General features: G+C 40.4%; 1 protein-coding gene across 1 annotated transcript in view; it reads left to right on the top strand.

Moving 5' to 3' along the window:
* The window catches only part of LOC137277617 (potassium voltage-gated channel subfamily H member 7-like), a 147115-nt gene that overhangs the window by 76317 nt on the left and 47531 nt on the right, over window positions 1-23267 (top strand). Inside the window, exon 2 of the mRNA XM_067809433.1 lies at window positions 6484-7380. Within this exon, the coding sequence (XP_067665534.1) occupies window positions 6484-7380 (897 nt within the window). The remainder of the gene's footprint in view (window positions 1-6483; window positions 7381-23267) is intronic.

The following is a 23267-nucleotide window of genomic DNA, read 5'->3' as shown; positions in this document are numbered from 1 at the left end:
TTTCAAAACTTCTGTAAACAACAGGTCCAAAACACAATCATGATACCAATGCATCGCCAATGACAATCTGTTTGTTCCTTGTTTCACTGTTAAGACTCCATGAAGCATGAATGTACACTTTCTTTTGCCCGTCAGTATAGATATTTTAGCGGTCTTCAGGTCAGATGGGTGATTTGCAGGGAACCCGACATAGTAATCTCAGATTAATCTCATCTCAAATGACGACACAATCAAACCATCACCTGTTATCCAACAGGTAGGCTGACAAATGCATTATATAAGACGCGAAGCAACATTCTCGTCGGAGAAATAGTTGACTGCACTGCAGATAACTGACTGCTATATTAAGTTCAATACATAACGTCAGGGCGGAAAATAACCGATTAACGAAACAGGTTCAACTGGGGGTAACGGTAGTGGCAATGTTGTCAATGGATCATTGAACTCAGAGGTATCACCATGTGCTCTCAAGAAGGCTTTGGGGCAGACTAACTGAAACACGTCCATTCATGTGGATGAGACTTTAACAAGATCAGGAATGAGAGACTAAACGGGGTTTCAAATGTCAAACCATGTATTCTGAGAAACGAACCAAGCAAAAAGCAAACATAATCCCCTCAAAGCTACCAGCTTCACCCAAAAACAGTCAGAGAACGAGAACGAGAACAAACAAAGGGACAGATCACTAGCTGTTAATTCGGACAGTACCATTGATGCCATTGATGTCAAGTGGACATGTGTCCGTTTTGACGAACTCTGTGTACGGAGTAATCATGACTTAATCATAATAATCATTACTTATTAATAACCATTGCCGCCAGTAATCGTAATACGGTCTACTACGGGTCTAATGAGCGCCGAACGGTGCTCTCCCGATGCATGAAAACTGACTTCAAAGGATTAGGAAACTTGAACCTTATGTTTCCCCTTTTAAGGTGAACTATACGGTTTCAGTAACCATACAGATAAATAAAGGGCAGGTTTTGTTAACAGCCTAAAGTATGTCATCTAGACCCTATGCAGTCTTCCAGTCGATAGGGTAACCGTATCACGCATAACCTTCCGCAAATGCCATGTTCTGCAGGCAGTGGCAAGGAGACCTGTAAAATATGAATGGGAGGCGATAAGCATCTTAGACGATTCTCGGCTTAATTGAAACGTATTTTCAGTATGTGAACTTTAAAGCAAACCATACTGCACAGGTGTGATCGATTCGCTGGGATAACCTGGCAAATTAACAGATGTTATATTTGTATGAGGGAAATTTGATTCAATTTGTTCCAGTTAGTTTAATGAAGTTTTAACGTTTCATATCAGATTACTAATGGAAAATACAATCTGGGTAATGAGCTTGTTTGACATGGAAATTTAGCATGACAACATGTCAGCTTCATAGATAACCGTTTACGTTTCTAGTTACACATATTGTGACATGCCGCATCATATTTAGTATCATACACCTGGTTACAAATAGTGTTTGACGATATTTGTTTATTAGGGAATTTTATATCTGACAAAAAGAAACCAGCTCTCACGATTATTCGGATACACCTACACGACATTGACATTTGACTGAACTCAGTGTTTTCCTTCATATCTGAAGTACGTCAACTGGTCACGATACCTGCCGTGCCATGATGCGCCCTTCCTCCGCCCTGATTAAAATACGTTCCTTCATTAAGCCATATTCATTCGGGGGGATAAATTCATGGCCACCCTCAGTACTGAAGAAGGATGCGCAACCTAATTCTCTGACTGTTGGCTCAACGCAGTCAACGTTTCAGCACTGGCATGTTCACTGTATTTGTTTTCATGGCGTTGCTTTCCGAGTTCCCGCCATTAGGGCAAAGCCGAGATACTGTGATTTCTCGATGTATCGATTGAAGTGTTTTATAACGTGGAGCTGTGTAATACTGCCGTGTTATTTGTCGACTCTGTGTGAAGAGGGGTCGGGGACAGATTCACTCTGCAACCCGTCCTGATGAGCAGAATAAAGCCAACATTGTGTGACTGCAAAATGATGTCATCTGAGAGTTTGCCCTCGGCACTTTAAAGGTGTGCTGTTCCCATAATTGGTTTCCAGAATAATGCTTGGTGTTCTATAGAATTCTGCTTGAAGGTTTCGTAATTCTTTCTCGATGGTATGGATCTGATTGAATACTACCACACAGGCTCGTATATTTTGTTTCTATTAAAACGTCAAGTAAGATTGATGGCCCGTCAGGATGTTTGGAGTCAGGACACATCAATTGCTCCCGACAGTTGAATATGTTGATCAATACTACCTTCATCGATCTGGTTATTAAGATTTGAAAGTCATATTCATTTGCCATGTTCACTTTTATTCAGACAAATGTGAAGCAACGCTGTATAGAGAGCGAAAGAGACACGATGGATGGCTAGATGGATGGAAGGATGGATGGATGGATGGATTGGTGGATGGATGTGTATCAGTGGTTGTACAATTATCTATTCCGCATCTCCCTTATGACCCACTTTCGTATCCCTCATGCATTACATATGTATTTTCATTAACAAAACCAAGTCTTGTTTATTAGCCGTACAATCTCCGTCATCTATTCATAATTACACATCCATATTAATTTCTGTTATTGATGAAATATATTAACACGTACCCTCCATAGTTTTGCAGCTTTATCAACGACATTGTTGATGAATATTTTCCAGGTGAGAACACAAGAGAATGAAATTCTCTTTATAATTCAAATTAATTCTTCCAATTTGTAAATAGTGAAAACAAATGTCTGCTACATCGTACAACTTACCATTTTTAATGGCACAGAGGTCTCTGGCGTCATTTGATTGTGACATCATGCTTAAGGATGGTGACACTAGTCTGGTTATTCAGACTGATTTGAGTGATAGTCTTAACCACTTTGAATGAATCATTCCTCAGGACAATGTAAGCTCTCAGACTGCACCTCCTCAGCAAATACGGACTATTGTCTTAGAATAGTTAAACGCCCAGGTATAAATTAGCAACTGTTGTTCCAGAGTTTTGTTTTGTTGAGATACTGTTCCAAATGCCGAACGCAACACGACCACTGAGAGGGTCTGTACGGTTAAGTGCATAAACATTGGAATCCAGAACGGTGCCCTCATAAATATTATATATTTCCAGAGGAATTTGCAACAACGTCATGCCTTATCATCCATGCACAAAGCATCACACCACCTGGTACGGAGAGTTACAGCCGTTTAACAATCCTTGAAGATGAACTGTTCTGATTGAGCAGTCAGCATCGTTCAAATCTTAATACCCAGTTAACATAGCCTACTCGGATGAACATTTTGCTTTCTGATAATTACTAGTTACCCTAAAAACACAAAAAATGGATTGAATTCAGAACAAAGTCTTGGAGACTGATCCCTCTGTCTTTTGTAATTATAATATATAAATAATAGTATAATAGCCGTCTATGAATAAAACTAGACGCTTTAAGGTAGCTCACGTCTTTGGAAACCTCGTGTGTGCATGTTGTACGGTAGACGAGACAAGGCAATATATCTCACTTTTGATATGTAACAGGTGCGTCTTTGACTTGTCTGCAGCGGGACAGGGAATGAAGTATATACACACGTCGGACGGAATATATAGCACTGTCCCGATTGGTTGTCTTTGTGTATGTTTCTGAAGGTCTTGTGGTAGATCTGTTAAGGCCATATCAAAATTTGCCGTGTCGATGACCAAAATGATGCACTATGCAGTTTACAGAAGTTTGTTTTCATTTGTGGTATATGCTCACGTGTGCTGTACGTGTTGACTATTTACTTTCCTTTTCATGTTGACCCGTGAAGATCCGGGGTAGAATAGACCTTCAGCAACCCATGCTTGCCTTAAAAGGAGACTATGCTAGTCGTAAGTGGCGACTAACGGGATCGGGTGGTCAGGCTCGCTGACTTGGTTGACACATGTCATCGGTTCCCAATTGCGCAGATCAATGTTCATGCTGTTGGTCACTGCATTGTCTGACCCAGGGACCACCACCAGAACATTGGAATAGTGCGGCGAAAAACAAGAATCACTCACTCACTCCTTTTCATGTATGTGTATGATGTAATCGATGTAACCAGTGATGTGGGATGCTTTCATGAGTTTCAGCGAAGTCCTGATGTCATCAGTATGTGATAATGATTTTTAAACGGATGAAAGTCTGTAATATGTTTGCATTATCGACACTGATACCAGCTGGGTTCGAAATGGATATATACATGGATGTACGTGAAAAGAATTTGTCATTAAATGAGGGTTATTCATCACAAGACACAATATGGGTATCCTCTATATGGGGCTTTCGCGTCAACATACCATATTGTTAGAGGATGATGTGAGGGAGTGGGGATAAATTACGTGCACACGTTGCAGTGTACAATATACGTAAACTAAACTGAAGGGCAAAAGAAACCAGTTGATTTCATCATGTAATGTTTGATTTTCAGTTGAAAATACCTTGATATATACATGTAATTAATCGTATTGGCGACAACACACAAAGAATAAATCTATGGTTTATTGTCTAAACAGATCCGGTGGGGTAGCCTAGTGGTGCAGTGTGTGAAGCCCATTATTGTGTCTCCTGTCGTCATAGTGCTGGAATGCTGCTAAAAGCGGCGTAAAACCATACTCACTCATACTATTTACAAAGCTATAGCTTGATCTAAAACATTTCAGACTTAGGGAATTCACATTATAAATAGATGGATACATTCCGACTTCAAAAATCACTAAAACCGTTGCACATATTTACAACGTTTTAAACATAGCCATTTTGTAAACTGTTGCCGCTCTGAGTGAACACTATAAACATAAGAGCTTGATTAACAGTTCCAAACAAAAAAAGATTTACGTTCTTTCGTCGCTCTTGTTGTGAATGTGAGGACATTGTTTGCAATAATAAGATATATAGACATATTTCGGCAATATATTCTGGAAACGTAATGCTTCGTGGTAAAGAAATAATCGACTATATATTCTGAGTATTCACACTGAGGAGAAAGTTCTACACGTGTGGTTCATTCTAAATGCACATTAAATTGGATTGTGCAAGCATCTTCATCAAAGCTTACGTTACTACAGCAAGCCAAATCTACCACACATACTGGTATACATACATATAAATAAACGAAATCAAAGAATAAACACACTAATTAAGGCCTGTTGATTTGTTTACTACGTGTGCATTCATCAAATGTCAAAATCAATACTTACTTAATATTTTGTAAACCAGCACAAACAGTCCTAATTAATAACATACACAAACTGAGCCAAATCTAAACAACGTGGAACAGGTACTCAATGTAGGCACATACGGTTCTCATAGCAATCAAAGTACATCTCCATGCACTTGAGTGCATTTCAAAATGAAATGGAAGACCGTTCACTGAAGCTGTGTTCCACTTTACAAAGGTGAGGTTAAATGGATGGCTCCGGATAGTGCTTATCAATTATTGCAGGAGCTATAACCCCCTTAAATGTCAGTAAAGAGGTAAACATTCCAGCTGATTAGGTGAACATAAGACGCGTTCGGTAGTTTCTAAGGGAAATTAATGTATAGGTATTCTTAGCCTCCAGGGTTAGTTTGGTATTCGGTTCAGTACGATATCTCTGACGTAGAACGTTTGATGATTACCGTACCATCGTATTGTAGGTAATTATTGAGTACAGCCAGACCTTCATTTCATTTCGGATGCATTCCTTTGAAAACCATTGAATATTACTATTAACTGGTTGGTTACTACGATGGGTGATTCATAGCTAGGGAAACCGATATTATCGACTGGTACTAATTCATAATTGTATCCCTCGCAAGGTCATCATCGAATGTTTATCGTCATAGTCTCTGGCGATCTTTGAATGTGTGCATGATTTTCAATCCTGAATGAATTCATGCTTTCCATTTTTGTTAAAGCTTAGTAGAATATTCTCGAGATGTCAGAGTGTGCTTTGGTGAAGAGGTCTGAAGTATTACACCCCTCGTTTGAGGGGATTCAGCGATGTATGAGTCTGCTAACATTTTGACGAGAAAATTCCTTAAAATTTGTAGATTCAAATAGCAAAGTATATATAAATCTGTTTATATCCTACTTAAGTTGTCTGATGAGACGCAGGCGTTGGGGGCCTTTGGATCTGGCTAGACCAAGAGTCAGTGATCACAAGTGCTTTGCGATATGTAAAGCTATGGACTGCGTCTCTCCAGTCCGATATTGATTTCCCTTGGATGGTCGATTGTGTTATTCTATTCCACAGTGAGGTGGTGTGAGTTCTCACCTACTGGACTTCACGATTCCAGTCTGAGAAATTCGTCAACTGTTCTATGAAATCCAACCCCGCACGACTACCATACTGGCTACGTGTGTTATAATTAGTTGGTCTGTCCAAGTGTTGCCCTAATCCGCGTATCGTAGAACAATATTTGGTCAAATTGGATGAGCTTCTTATATCGATTCTCCTTTTGTTGACAGGAACATCCACCGAGGCACGTCTGTGGACCAGATGTCTGGTCCCAGGACCCCGCCGTCCGACCCCCTTCGGGCGGACGCCAGCCCGGGGAGGGGTCGGGACAGGGACGAGAAGAGGGAGAGGCTGCACCGAGAGAGGGACATTGACGGGAGCAACAGCTCGCTGGAAGACTCACCCAAACTCGTTACACCTCGTTCCTCTCCCCTAGTGCGGAGATCTAGCAATTCGCCCACAGAGTATCCCCACCGGCAGGGTTCTGAGAAGAGGCGGAAGGACTCCTCGTCCAGTGTGGCAGCTGCGGCGGCAGACAGGGTAGCGCACATGGCTTCCCCTAAACTGGTCCGCTCCGATTCCGTCAAGTACTGCAAGCCGGCCAATGGGAGTGCTCATCGCTCAGGGCCTCATCCAATGGCGCACGGCACGCCACCTAGGCCCTCACGCCGCGTGCCAAGTTTGAAACTGAAAAGACTCAATGTCGGGTCAAAGGCAGAACCAGAAAAAGAAAAGTCAGAAGCGACTATGCCTTGTTTGCAACAACCTAACAATACTAACCCTTCCATAACCATCACTCTAGATTCGGACGATGACTCTGTGTACAGTGATTATTTAAGTCCGGAGATCAACTACAAAAATGAGAACAAGGTGCAATTTCTTGGCGACGAAACCAGTCTGTATGGGACACCGAAGGAGGAATTACTCCCTAATTCCACAGACAGTAACGCCGGGGACAATAAATCCAGTCCAACAACTTTTCTAAAGGATCAGATATTAACTTTCTTTCAACCATCGGACAATAAACTCGCAATGAAGCTGTTTGGAAATAAGAACGCTCTGTTGAAAGAGAAGATGCGACATAGGAAGGTCGGAAATTGGGTGATACATCCCTGTAGCAACTTCAGGTAAGCTTACCTCATTTCTTTACCTTTTCCTAACAATCACAAGAAGGTCTGGCATCTTTCAACACTGTACATGCTCCCGTCTGTCACCTCTTATAGTTGATAAACCACTGACGCCTTGTCTTTAGAGACGATGCACAGTATATACATCTCTCCCGTGTACTGCGCCAGTCTAGTATCTACACATGCCCTCGAGAACTAAATTGTTCCCACGGTGGTCTCAATAAAGAAATAACATGGGTTTTACAGGCTATGTAGAGCCTTCACGTGGACTCCGTGTTTGTGTCGGTATTCTTTAAAGACTGCACTCCACTGATCTGTTAACTAGGCGCTTATCCAGACAGGAAACCTGTACTACGTATCATGGCAAAGCCAAACTTTACATTTTTCAGAAATGAGTAACCTCATCCACAGAGCTCACTGTTTGAAGGAGCACTTGTGAATGGAATGCCTGTTTCCCGGTGATTTATTACAAGCCTAGACATTTCCAAACCAACCAACTAGGACGTCAATAAACCGGTGATTGCATGGCATTGTAAACTACTCTATAAGCAAAGGATATCATCGTCCAAGGTTGCAGGAAGAAGACAAGTGCGATACATACCTTCCTTATTTGTATATATGTGATCGTTGAGTTGCTGAATGTGGTATGCTTTAGTACCTGTAATGCCAAACCAAATGATGGGAGGTTTTGTTTTGGGGTGTTTTTTTCTCATTATTTTCTTTTTTAAATTACAACAAATTTAAGAAAGAGCACTGTAATTGCTGACAGCAAAAACGTTTTAAAAGCTATTGACGATTATGAGATTCCGTTGCCAGTGTTTATTGCCCTTGTCCTTCTCCTAGAAAAAAAGAATCACAAGTGTGAGTACCACCTCCTGACTTCTAATTACGGGCAGATAACAACGTTGTGACATGTTTTAATCCAACGTTTTACCTCGGAGAACCCGATAAACGTGGAACAATATAAGGTCGTTTGGCTGTCAACGAATGGCACCTCTCAGTAACTTCGTTTCGTATCTTGATGGTTTGGTTTGAAGGGCAATGCGTAGTCCGAAAAACAATCAGAACAAAAATAACCCCAAAATCAAATTAGGCCCATTCAGAACCCTGTTGTTGAACCGCCCCTCTTAGTTAATGGCTACCCATTGTCAATTTTTATTTTTATCTGAAAAGTATTTAACCAACCTGTGAATAAACAATTTCCTTCCAAGAACTGTAGCCTAAGGCCACAATACAAAATGAATGAAGACGAAATCTAGACGAAAGGAAGTTAAGGGCCAATCAGTGCCTTCATTTAGGCAACTCTTCATCCTTGGAGAGAATTACACGCCAACCACATATGAAGGTAATGGATGAACGATAGTTAATGTAAATTCGCCATCATGAAAAAGACGCCAGGATGAGTAAAAAGGATGAGGTTTGTCTGTGTCTTTGTTATATACCGTGTCGGAGCGGCAGGCTATCTCAATTTTAGCTATATTTAGACTTAATAACACAGTTATGGCCCTTTGTTGTTGGCTTGGACTTCATGATGGACATGGCTTGGCGTAACCTTCCAGTGAAGTCGTGGACATGGAGAGAATGAGACATTCATCCGTTTGGCAGACTAATCAAATAAAGTGTGCATACCATGTCATCACGTTCGAGTCTATCCTCGGGGGGCAGCGAATTTCATTGGAAGACGTTGATGATCTTATAAAGGAAGCGAAGGAATGCAAGCATGGCACTCAAGATTGGTCTGGAGAAGATAAACAATTTTTTTCTTACTGTTCATTGGATCTATGATTTTGCGTTAACCTAACATTCAACATCTCCGCGAAGATGTAAGAGGTATTATTTCCGTCAAGATTCTGTTGGAAAGATGATACATTTTACCGGTAAGACAGTTAGTACAATATTAATAACGGACAGGCCATACCTGTACGTCATTTTTACTCATGGGAAATATATATAGGTGGAGCTTTATACGTGTACTAATTATTAATGTGCCCAAGGAATACATGTAAAAGTGAATATATTCTTCAGGTGAACATGTTAGATCGATTTCCAATGAATGAGTTCAAGGCCTTAATGTCAAAATCGAAACGTCGATCAGTGATAGATGTTTTAAAGATATCATCTGAAAGTACACGGCCATGTTGAATAATGATAAAACTAACAGGATATTGTGTCGCCCCTTCATACGACAGAGACGGTAAGCGGGGAAACACATGGTATATCATGCATGTAAAAAACACCTGCAGATGTGGCGTTGAGGTCATATTCATAATATGTAGTTTGGCTTGGGATTCAGCTATATACTTTCTGTCGATAATTCAGAAACAGAATTCTTCTTTCTTTTCTGTATCCGCTGTGTATCAATAAGGTTGAAACATGAAACACAGGATATCAGGACCTTTTTATTAACGGTCATTATCACTTATCGTTCGGGAAGTGAGCGTTGACAATATCAGTTTCCACACTGCCATTTTCCGAAATTCACAAGATCTCTGTAACGTCAGGAATCTTTCACAGCTTGAAAACAAACGGAAAAATATATCTGGTCCTGCATCATCATCCCGCCAGAAACAGGAATGAATGAAGATCTTCACAGTATCCAACGATGTGTCCAAACGTTTTTTGCCGATGTATACCGGCAAGTTCAGTCGTGTAAAAATTAAAAGCAAATCCACATAGGAGTAGATTTTTACAGATTAAATAATCATCATCTTGATTTCTATCACCCGTGAAAATCCGGGGTGGAATAGGTGTTCAGCAACCCATGCTTGCCTTAAAAGGAGACTATGCTTGTCGTCAGAGGTGACTAACGGGATCAGGTGGTCAGACTCGCTGACTTGGTTTACACATGTCATCGGTTCCCAATTGCGCAGATCGATACTGTTGATCACAGGGTTGTCTGGTTCAGACTCGATTATTTACAGACCACAGCCATATCGCTGTGATATTGCTGAGTGCGGCGTAAAACTAAGCTCACTCACCCTCACCCTCACTTTCTATCATTTCAAATAACTAAACAAAACATACAAAAGCAAATTGTAAAGCGCCCGACGAAGACATCCAACACATAAAATAGAAATGGCTTGAAATGGAAATGGACCAACATGACTGTCATGACTTACATCAAAATATATTGTTATGGAGAATTTGGTACACACTGAAAAGAGAAATATGATTTAGCTTCTTGAAATGAAGCTCACATTTAAACCAGTTAGTTAAACCAAGTTATTATTGCTGAACATAATCATGTAACACTACATGTTAGGCATTCCGCTTTTATAAAAGCTACGGAAGCAGAAACCTATGATTATCTAGCCGGGCGAAACAACTTTTCCACCATAACACTGTGCACATGCAGTGAACATGCTGAAACGTAATATTTATTCATCCTGATCCATTAAACACTTTACGATTAAACGTTATGTCACTTGGGTCTTTCAAATGAAAAACAGAACAATCATTAGTAACTATGAATGAAAACCCTTTCAGATCAAATCCTAGCCACGAACGTACCCCAGTTATCTGAGGACGGCAGGTTCTTATTACAGCGGTTCACGAGGGCAATACACTGTTTTATTTGGTGATTATTTAGCCATGTGTTAAACAACGCTGACTATGTTCTTCCATAGGGATGTATTAGCACGTGCTTGCCAGGAAGCGTAATGGTAAACCGTCACTGGCTCGCGTTCTTGTAACGTTTGCACATTGATTTACAATACTCCATGGGTTATCTCATATCTGGCATGCCATCTACAGTACCGCCCTGACTGTACCAGGACTTATACCAGCATAAACTTGTTGATTAGTTTTGAAGTATATTTGTTTTGGGAAATCTTAATTTTCACGATAGGCAACCAGATTTCCGTTTCCTGAGAGCTCTCTGAAGCTATGAAATTGCAAGCGATGCTATAAATTGTTCAAATTATTGTTTGTAGCCTAATTTTGTAACTGATTTGGTCTGGAACTCACGATAAAATGGATTTTGTTTCGTATGTTCCTTTAAACTTATGTCAGTGTGTAGTTAAATTATTTTCGTTTCTCAATGTAATGGTAGTTTAATTTAATCTTGTATCAATTTTATTCATTGAAAAAGAAAACATTTTAAACATCAATTACATTTTGTACATATATCAGTGTGAACTTTGGTGATGTTCCTTATTTTGGCGATATATAGATCTGCACACAAAACTCCAAAACAAGGCCCACGATTACTTGCCATTGTTATCAATAACAGTTTACAACAACACAACATGACACTTGTATACAAGAATTTCCTCCTTTCTGTTCCGTGTCACTGTGTCTTCCTTACCAACAAGAAGACGAGTGATATGTGTTCAAATAGCCTGTCTGTGTGTCATTGATATATCACTGGCGAAAGAGGCGTAATTCCTAAAGAAAGGAGCATGTATAGTGTTCAGGAGCTTCCCGGAATAAATAAGCAATAGCGTGTAGCACACCGCAATGAGGTAATAACGGAGACGCAGAAGAAAAAAACAGTTCAATCACTTGTTTGCTGGAAAGAAATATTTCCTTGGTGAAATCCTCAGGAAAATGCCATGGTTGCCACCAAAGACAAACGACAAGCTGCCACGAGGAGATCACATTTGTTATCGAATAAAGTTCGCTGTATTACACAAACACACAAGAAAGCTAGCGTCAAGTTGGTGATGGCTAACTAGGATATACAAGAAAGGGAAAATCATCCCGACGGGAAGTAATTTTCCGTGATGGGTGAGCTGGGCAACGTTGACGTATTGGTGTTGCCACGGTCATCGTTACAGTCTCCTTTGCTGTATACGACTGGACGAATATAAGCCTCCATCAATGGATTAGTCGGGATGAGTTTCTATGTATTCACCACAAATTGATGGACTATTTAAAGGTAGCTTGAAATCCGGTGTTTCTCTATCGCATAGCCTCAGAGTCTTCCGCTGTCAATGCTTCTTTACGTGGAGTGTGATTTGTAGAGTGTCTGGGTCATTGACAGCAGAAGATTAAAACAAACCCCGACCTGATAACAAGGCTGAATCATCCCATCAGTGAAATATGGGGGATAATAATCGTAAAGTGATGTCGTATGACCTAGTGTGGACTTTTAGGACGTCACTCTCAACCACGTTCCATGTACTAGAATCATGGCCGACCCACGATGTCCCCAACAGAGAAAACATGTACGAAGTAAATAATGTGCGCTCATACATGTGGCTTTACTGAAATACCCTTGCCATATTTTATGTCCGTGGGTCTGTGTTCCTATTAGAAAAGCCAGACAATTAAGACAGCCCACCCCCTACACCCCAACCCGTTCGCAGCACTTTTAATACGTTGCGTATGTCATCGTGTCAATCGTACCATGATAGTGAGTAAAATCTTGAAGGAATGGGGCCACAAATTATGATAAGCCATATCGAAACAGCTTTTCGTTTTCTCCCTATGTAATCTATTTCACAGAATAATCGACACATTGTCCTGTTTCAAAATTATTGATTTGTATGAAGCTAGCATTTGCTTACGTATATGTCTGTTTTACACTGGCACTACTTACACCGCCTATTCCCAAACTGGAGTACACGTATATTATCATGCATCGACCATGCATCTTCCATAGTGAATTATCACACATTTTCTGCAATATAACTGCATAGACCCTAACCCTATCCACAAGAGACATGCCTTCCACATAATTCAATCAATTCCAGTTTTAAACTTTGGCTTGAAAGGAAACAAGCCGAGATGATTGCAATGGTATTTGACTCAATGTCGACCCCAGACCCTTGATCGTGATTTATGTAAAGATTAGGGACATCAGCGCTAGTCCAACTTCTAACCTGGTATGCAGCCAGAGCTCCTGCTTCATCACATACACGTTTACCGTAAGATTGGTACGTTGTAGAGCACAATGTGCGAATGATAAGGTCGGTTTGGATGCTTTTAAAAATTGTTTACTTCTAATGCAGTTGCAGCTGATAGCATCGCTATATATTTGCACACAAGGCAGATAGCAATCACGAACCTCTTATACCAAATTCCCAAGCTGCAGTGGTCCTGACAGTTGACTGACAGGGCAAAGCACCTTAAGACATGTATATCTTGTCTTATGTCTCCGTATACTTAACAGAGACACGTATCCGCTTGATACGGTCGTTAGTCACAACTAACATGTGACAAAATGGTCGAAGGGGGCTTTTAGCTATCAAATTATTCTCTATGTTCTTTAAAATCCTCTTAGGAATAATTTACCGTTATGACAAAAACCTGCATGCCTGTTCCAATCCCTACGAGCTATTAGGCAGTCTAACCCATACAATAGAGCTTCTTTGCTCCTATTGATGCCAGGCTATCCTTGGCTTCTCGTGGCATTGGCATCTTCCTGGAACGGCTGTCAGGATAACCAGCCTTTGTCGAGGAGACTTGGACAGATTGTCTATGGACACTTTGCACTGCCTTCAATAACAGTTTAATCAGTTCTTGGTTGAATCAGGGCCTATCTGTCATGATTGGAAAGCTGTCATGGCGTCTCAGAGAGGGGTCGACCACGTGTGGATATCGTGGTTGGCTTTAATTAAACATAGACGTCGAGAACACGCCATGCTCAGCTGCCTTGGCGAGCAACAAGCAAGGATGAGGTCGAACTATGCCGTGATCAATCAACCCGAGACATTACAGGTTCAAATTAGTTCACTTTGACTTTCAGTCTTCATCTTTCATGTGTTCGTGTTCATTAAACTGAAGACAGTTAGGCTGAATTATGTTGTGTTTTTGTGGGTATTCATTGTTTGTTTTAAATGTTGTGTTACAATTTGAAGTCATGCTCATGAAGTTAGTGCAACAACCTCCGTCGTATGATAACGTTTTCCTTATAAGACAAGTCTCAAACACGCCAGAAAAAAAAAACAGACGAGTGATTTTCTTTGATTTTCGTCTGACCTGAAGGCTTTTCCGTAGTTCTGTTTTTTAACCAGACAGTCAATTTGTCTAAAATGGATAAGATCAGACATCGCGGCTTGTCGATTTACAGATTTCTACATATACATGCGAAATCCAAGCGACTTTTGAAATTTGCTTTAAGGGAACATTCTACAACTACAAACTAGTTGCGAACAAACTATGACGTCACATTTGTCCTTGACGTCGACAAATGATCAATTCTTACTGCACGTTTCATGGGGATCAGGTCTAATAACACATGGATCCTAACACGTGGCCGTGGCCTTTCTGCTGACAGATGTGGATGGTCAATCAGTCAACCCCCCGAGGAGGAATGTGATGAAGCCTTTGCTCGGACAATATCCCACTTGGAGGTGTGGGGTTTATTGTAAGCAGAATGTTCTGCACAATAACACCTACACTCGGATGCTGGGATCCGCGAAGTGCCGAGGAAAGAACATGGTGGGACAATCACCGCCGTGACTTAATTAAGCCTCATTGATGTGGACTAAGCAATATCTCAAGAGACCTGAATCTGCTAATCCTGTCTGAACAAAAGACCTTAGTGCTGATGACCCTTCCTTCATACTTAGCATGAATAAAAGACATAATGTCATTTATCATGTCATTCAAAGCAGTTCGCTTTCATTGTTCGGCAGGTCTTTGTACATAATTGATACCGGTGATGATTTTGTTAACATATTTAGAACGCTGTTCACGCATACCTGTGTACAGACTCAATTGGTGTAATTATCTGTGTTTGCTCTGCGACTCGACATGGTCAACAGTTGGACAATGTATTGTTGCTATTGTTATCGTTATCATGAACGTGTGTTAACAATGTTAACAATGACTGTAAATCGCCAGTTTATTGCGTGACGTGAGTGCTTCGTTCTTTATTTGATAACTTTATGCAACGGGAAGAATATTAGATTTGATTCTGGGGCATGTGTTCATCATTACTGATGGATGTTTCTGAAGCTGATCGTCAACCAAACTTCTTGCATTTCACGAAGACCCACACTATTGAATCTACGAACCATTCCAGTCCTGCTGGGTGACACGTCGGTTTACTGTCATAGATACAGTTTCATTACCAGAGTCTATTTATCTCTTCAGCGAAAAGAAACGTTCAAAAGTGTATATTCACTCGTGCTTATATGGATAATCTTTAAGAAGAAGTCTGCCATCAGTTACAATATTAATCGTGTGATACCTCGTGGAGTTTTGACACTGTTGGTTAAGCATGTCACAAAAGGGTGTCACAAAATACTATTTAACAGAAATAATACGTTAGGGTGACAGCAACAAAATCACGTCATCCATATTCAATCATTTAATTACCTTAAATGTACTACGTCTCCTATCAGCACATAGGACATCAGATAACTATTTCAGAAGTCCTCGCTTTAACTGAGACGTATTGTCAGGCTGAACTGTGAAGCAATTGGTTTTAGTTGTCCTGACACATAAAATGCGACTGCAACCTTTGTAAGCAGCGAATGTTTTAAATCTGTTAACAGAGCCAGGCAATGAAACTGTGAAATGTGATAATACTTGCTGCATCAGATCCTTATCAGCCTTTCCAGATAGGCCTCATGGCAACAGCGGCACTGTTACACCTACACTGAGACTAACGTGATGTTTATAATGGGTCGTGTTAAATGCACTTTCAGAAAGTAAGCATCTGCGCTTCTGTAGAAAGTGCTGAATTGTAGCATCGAGTGTCGATATATTTATAACCCTCAAGATTTTGGTTTGGTTGTTGTTTAACGCCGCACTCAGCAATATTCCAGCTATATGAATAGCTGCGATCTACGCAACTGGGATACGATGAATTGTGTCAGTCAAGTCAGCGGACCTGACCACCCGATCCTGTTAGTCGCCTTTTACAAGCATCGGCTGCTGAAGTTCTGATATATACTCTTCAAAAACGTGGGGGAACCTGAACTTCACGTTATCACCACACGCAAACACAATGCAATGAAAGCACGTGCACAACGTGGGAGCCTCCTACACGTGCATGGGGTGTCATTATAAGTCTTGACACTTTTCTGGCAGGTCAAATCACACACTTCTAACTGAAAATGTGTAAACCTAAAATGTTCGTGTCATACGCCAGTCACCTGACAAAGGGGATAACTGAACGAACAGCTGTGCTTTGAATGAAATCCATGTGGTGATGCATTCTCAAAACATCCATTATTTTTGTATCAACATTGATTCAGTCCCATATGTCTCCCAATTTCGACAATCGTACATTGAAAGTACAGTTCCCCTACTTTTTAAAGAGTATATATACCCCCTTCCCTTGACCACATAAATACAGCATGTAACAAGCATAAAGTTAGTACATCACTTATACAAATGAATGACCACATAAATACAGCATGTAACAAGCATAAAGTTAGTACATCATTGATACAAATGTTGCCTTAAGTGTTAGCTCAAATGCATAATTCTTTGTATTTTGATAATAATTTGCGTCATAGACAGTTTTGCACACATTAAGGATCTAATTAGTGTTATGTTAGGGAGCTAAAGATTGTGCAGGTTGCTTACTACAAATCTCTCTAAACATTTTTCATAGCTCAGTAATGTCTTATCGACACATGTTTGAATACGACGCTCTGAACTATTATGCCGTACCTTCCGCTATGCTAATAAATATACCCATAGTCCAGTTATGGCGTGTAAGGCCTTGAGGTCTGATTTATTGTAGGCAGTTTATGGCAGATTGTCCTATACCCGACCTGCAACCACATGACCACATGGTGGCAATAACATTTCAGTGACGTATACGAGCGCTTGAGAGCTGAGAGCACGCAGCGTCAAGGGGGGCGCAGTTGCCGATGCAAATGCAGTGCTGATCTGCCATCTGTGAGATCTTTCGTCCCACCAAAAGTGTTGTAAGGAACATCCTTGAGATTACTCGAAACTGAAATACGATGATTCAGAGATGGTTCCAACTCGAAATTTGTTGCCTCGATTTATTTTGTACAATAAAAGTGCTTATTGTTTGTTGTTGTTTTTTTTCTATCGGAAAGAAATCGTTACTGAGTAATCAAACTGTCAAAGTAAGGAAAGTGGAGAAATTTGTATTTTATTGAGCAAGGCGAATTTGTGTACTATCAAGCCAATTTTACACTTTAGAGGGACATAGGAAAAAAATTACCATGGTAACAATTTACCGAGAATTATAGATGCCAAACATTTTGATATGTTAACAATGCTTAAAAATGTCATAATATATTGTGCACGTGGTTTGGTACATCGACAAAGACGTGTTTACCTATTCCCCATTGTAGCGATGTGAAAGTTTCAAAAACGTTGCGGAACTACTGTCATTTACTTTTGCCAGAATTAGTACGCGACCTGCCATAAAATGTTCCAATTGTAGGGAACAGCTCCCGGTGCATTTGACAATGTGACTTTTTCTGCGATTATTGCGTCCCAGGTGACCATCAACTACTACATGTGGACAATCTACTCTACTTTTAGCAAGATAATCTAAAGTACCTACATTGTACCTCCATGGATGTGCTGGTGGGTGTAACAGGACTGTATCATGTACGGTATACAATGTGTATGGTGTACAGTATACGACGTGTACTGTGTAAGGTACACAGTGAACTTGGTGTACAGTATTCGGTGAGCATTTGTCACAGTATTTAATGCCTGAATGTCTGTTGCTCTCTTCAAAAGATACACAATTGATGTTAATTTGCACCACTGCCTTTAATTACGTTCTCCATTCAATAGTGTATGTCAATATCAATCTAAGCCGCTATCCAATTATCCCGACACATGCTATGTTGAGATCAACACTACTGCTTATTTCATTATGTATTAATGACCCGCAAAAACAACGATTGGCCAGAAAGCAATTCACCACACTCAGTACAAAGTTCAACATACATACTGCACACAGGTCAAACTCCGCTCTCAGTATTCCAGCCATTAAGTAGAAATGAAGGTATTAGTGGAACAACATCACCACGATGGTAAAATGTGTGAAGTGTTCCTGTAATAAACTGCGCAAGTAACGTGAGGAATTCTCCTATCATCTCCTATCTATGGCATGGCGATTTTGTGAAGGTCGACTGATCCGCAGCAAGATTATCTTACGGTTTTGTCCATGCTGTTACCTTCACGTGTTGGTTGATTCAGTTGATGTCAAAAGCATAGTAAATGTCCTTTGCTTGTCAGATTAATAAATTTCTCGGTTAACGATTTATGGCAGCTTTCATACAGAAACAGAATGACCTTAATCAGGGTTCACGAGTCCCTACAAGGATATACACACAAGCGTGCAAGTATAAACCGTTATCTGCTGATTGGGCATATCAACTGTTATCTGCGCATTATATTTTCGTTTCGTGTCGGTGGGTCGACGTGTCTGTGACCTCCCTCTTGTGCCTATTGTCTGTATGGGAGTGGCCATGCTGCAAGGGTACTGCTGTAAGTGGCTGCGGTGCAGCTGAAAAACTAGGGACAGTGATAGAAATGCACTTGCACCGAGTCACGGGTTCAGCTTGTGCAGAATGTTTTGTTCAACACAAGGAATGGCAGCTTTGTCTCCAGACAATATTGATGCACTATATTTCTGTGTTGTCATTCCAAGTTGTTGTATATCTTGAGATGTGTCCAATTCAACAAGGTTGAAAGGTGCATAGGGAAGAAGTTAATCACAAGTTGTAAATTCCCTCTGACGGTACTAATATCATTAGTTAAGATCATACACACTACCCCTAAAGAGTTGTTTCAGCAGTAGACATGGCCTCACTGTAAGGTACGTACCGACACATACACAGAATGTGCTTAGAATGATATCATGACGGTGAATATAGAAATTGTGACATCATTTTTGTTGAGGTATCGATTTAGGTCGTATGACGTCCACAGTGCAACGTTGTAGCCACGAAAGATACAAATAACCGCCCATAGAATAACTGCATTTTTGTACAGTTCATCTATAATATTGTCTTTTTTGAGTGGCATTTTAGACGTTTTAAATTCAGACGAGGACAAACGTTAAGGATGAACCACTTCATTCAGGTGATGCGTGGTTTCGATACAAATTATTGTCAGGCAGACAGCTGTTATAAAGAAGCGTATGTATGCCTGCCTGAAGCATTTGTGTATTGATAGTTTGCCATTATCTATTATAATGTCGTTAAATGACTATAATGCAATGCTGTACGCATCATGAAAAAGGTAGCCAAAGCAAGACCATTCGATAAGAGATATGAATTCTAATTTCATATAGCACAATGCGTAATTTAAGATGTTTCCGAACCAGACTTAAAGATAATGTAGTTAGATGACAACGAGACGTATCCAGAGAAAACGTATCGCATCGTATTAGGTGTCCTAGACTCATGCGGAGATATCGTATAATATACTATCCCCAAAAAGCAACGCATAGGCAATTTGTAGTTTTGAAAAATCTATTAATTACCTATTGAAATCTATTATTACCCACCGCCATTGAAAGAATGAATGCTGGGGATTACCAGTCTTCTGTTGTCAGGCGTCTGGATGTTAGTCTTAGCAAGATATCATGGTTTCAGCTCGTTGCAGCCAAACAGGTATAACAAATGACAGACCGCTCACAGCCACACCTCGAGTTACCACTGCAGCCCAAGATCGGTACATCCGGGTACAACATTTGCGTGATCGTACTGCCACGGGTGAGAGCACAACAGCCACAGTGCCTGGACTTCAGAGGATATCTGGTCAAACTGTACAGAACACGATGAAAGAGATTGGACTGAGAACCAAGAAACCCGATGTCGGTGTCGTGCTACGTTGTCACCATGGCGTTCAACGTCTCCGTTATGTAAAAGTATCCACTTTGTAGTATAGACAGTGCCTTCTTCTATCTGTTGTAAATTCCATGCACTGAAGTATATTTGTGGACGAGTTGTACATGTTTGAAAATCCAACATTTTCGCAACAGATTTCTCGTCTATGCGTTTGTACATGGATAGCAGATGTCCTAATCAGGGGATTTGGCATCGTGTTATTTAGTCGAAGTCGACGTAGGGATATACTCTTGTGTTTTCCAACCGATGGTGTGGATGTCTCATTATACTTTGTCCAGTTACGTACTCATTTCCTTTTTTTGTGATTAACCTTCAGTACTGAACTGTTGGACAGTGCAGACTTTGTAACTCAGGCACTATTCACAAATCTCATGTATGTGAACTTCCATTGGCACAGTCCAGTTTTCTGGAGCAGTTACCCCGATTCCTTGACACTGATGAACATTACCATGTTACTGCAGAACGACATTAGGCTAGACAGTATCTACCGTTAATGAGAAGCAACAGGAACGGTACATCTAGTCACTATATAATGCCAGTGAGGACGGTACATCTAGTCGCTAGATAAAAAAATAGTGGGAAGGGTACGTCTATTCTTTGGGTAAATGCCAAAAGGATAGTCGCTAGATAAATGGTAATAAGAACGGCTCGTCTAGTCGCCAGACAAATGAAAATGAGGACGGTGCGACTAGTGACTAAATAAAGGATGATAAAATGGTACGTCTAGTTGCTAAATAAATGATAATTAGAAAGACACGTCTTGTCGCTAGATAATCGAAAATAAGATACGGTACGTCTTGCCGCGAGTCAAATGCCCGGTGACACGGTACGTCTTGTCGCCAGATAAAGTCATTAGGAACGTAGCACTGGTTTCATTGCACAAAGTATAGTACCTGTCATTTCCACGGCAATGGCGACACAGAGGCGTCAGCAGGAATATGATCTATAAGACTTAGGTAATGTATAATCCTACCGACCGAAATAGATGAGTCTTTTCCAGTACTATGGGTCTAATTCTTGGAACGTCACTGATTAGTATCTCACTGTTCCCGCTGAACGTGTTGTGAACGTGACTGTCTATGACCACACAGTGTGACAAACAGGACGGATGGAGGAACCCAGTAAACAATCGATGCTATACATTCACTATGTCATCATGACAAACATTCATTCCGCTTTATCATTAGATAAATCGTGACTAACTTTGTGGAATATAAGCTAATATATAACCACCAAAAGCCTATACTGGTATATCAAATGGTGTAACATAAAGTGGAGCATGTTTATATTATCAGTTTTTTATGTCATGTATGACCTAACATGAAAGATAATGTGTATGTCACATTACGTATTATTACAAGACGTACGCATATCACACAACGTATTTCGCCAAAAATATGTATATCACATTACATACGGAAGTATGTATATTACGTGCGATCACCAGAAATATTTTATCAGATGGCGTAATGTAAAAACGACTGTGCATATCACTTTAAGTACCAACACCGGAAGCATTAATATCAGATTACGTAACATAACACGACTGTGTGTACGTATCGCCAGCAGAGAATATCCGCACTACTGCACGTCTAATGCACTGGCCCGACAACCTCAAGACCCTAAGGTGTTCTAAACCCAGGTGTTCCTTGTTTCACACAACAACAGGCATCAACAACATTCCCTTATTAGTTCCCATCTAGCTCAGCTACTCAGATACCTCAAATGTCTGTGAGTGTGAACAAGAATGAGCTCATTCGTATAGCTCTTTTCTATAGCGGATTCTAAGACTAATTGTATTGTAACTTACATATCAATACTTTTTTAAATGTCAACATCAACTTGTTTTTGCATTTCGTTTTTCTAGAGCGCTATGATCTCCGCGACAAATACTTCCATATTGATTTTACAATGCTACAATAGATGATAGAGTTGTGCAAACTGCACTCGCCTTTATGTCAGTTCTAGCTTGTAGCCATACCTCGCTCCGGTGAGAACTAGATCAACAAGACGATCGATACACAAACTACTCTCGAACATAGCCCCAACTTTTTTGTCAATCTGGTGTACACGTTTAATCCTGGTTGTTACAGCATTGCACGTAAAATGGCGACACAACGAGTATGGCGAACAGCTGTCTCAGTCCAAGCAGTAAAGTCCACCACTATTCCATCAGCTCCATGTTGATGAAAGAAATTTGAAACGACAGGAAGGAATTTGTTTCCCGAAACTGTCACTGCGTCAGGCACGGCGTCTTGCCTGCGCAACGTTTCCTTTTTCCATTTGTATGTGTTGCCACACCTTTTGGGTACGGTTGTCTGAAGGGAGATTAACATGTACATTTCAATGACATTGTGGTAAGTTTCTTACGAGTCTATAGGAATCAATCAAATTCTATTTTTGAAAAAAAACCATATATCGCTTTAAACCAAATGTGTCATATGATCCTTTTTCGTACGTTATCAAACATAATCTTTTGATAAAGCAGTATCAGAATCCTTAAAGATTCTTACCCATGAAATCAAGGTATAACTGTGTCAGTCGCTAGAATCCTTTTTATTAATGTGGCTATTAATACCTCCCCTTGGGATTCCATGATTCTTTGCGCTCTGTGTGAAGGTAATCCTAATGGCCACATTTCATAGATACTTTGCTTAACTGTACAGTTATATTCCAGTACCCACCACCGTTTTCTAGGGATAATTGTTGCACTGAAGTGTATAGCCAAACTGATGAAAATCCTAATAGAACAGCCCTAAGGATTATGTTTAAAGGTGAAGATCGATGTTTTTGACTTTACTGTTGACTCTCATGATAACTGTCTATTCCATCACGTCCATAAATTAATACAATCACGTAAATCAATGTCCTGGGGGTGAGCTACATACTACTGGGGGTGGTAATTAAGGCCCTAACAGACATCCATATAGGACCTCATCAACCACTCCCTGCGAAGTTTAGCCACCTCCTCTACCACTGGCACCACTCTCGCTAACACCATTAGTATGTATACGGCCTTTACACTCCAATCCCTCGAAATCTTGCTGAATTAGCAGAACCCCTGCAGGAGAGGGAAACATGTCAAGCATATAAACGAGTACCGGGCCTTATTTCTGCCCCATGTAGAGGAAAGCT

This window comes from Haliotis asinina, chromosome 3 (assembly GCF_037392515.1).
Source record: "Haliotis asinina isolate JCU_RB_2024 chromosome 3, JCU_Hal_asi_v2, whole genome shotgun sequence".
Taxonomy (NCBI): Eukaryota; Metazoa; Mollusca; class Gastropoda; order Lepetellida; family Haliotidae; genus Haliotis; species Haliotis asinina.
Note: the sequence above shows the minus strand (reverse complement) of the source record. Positions and strands in the feature narration are given on the sequence as shown.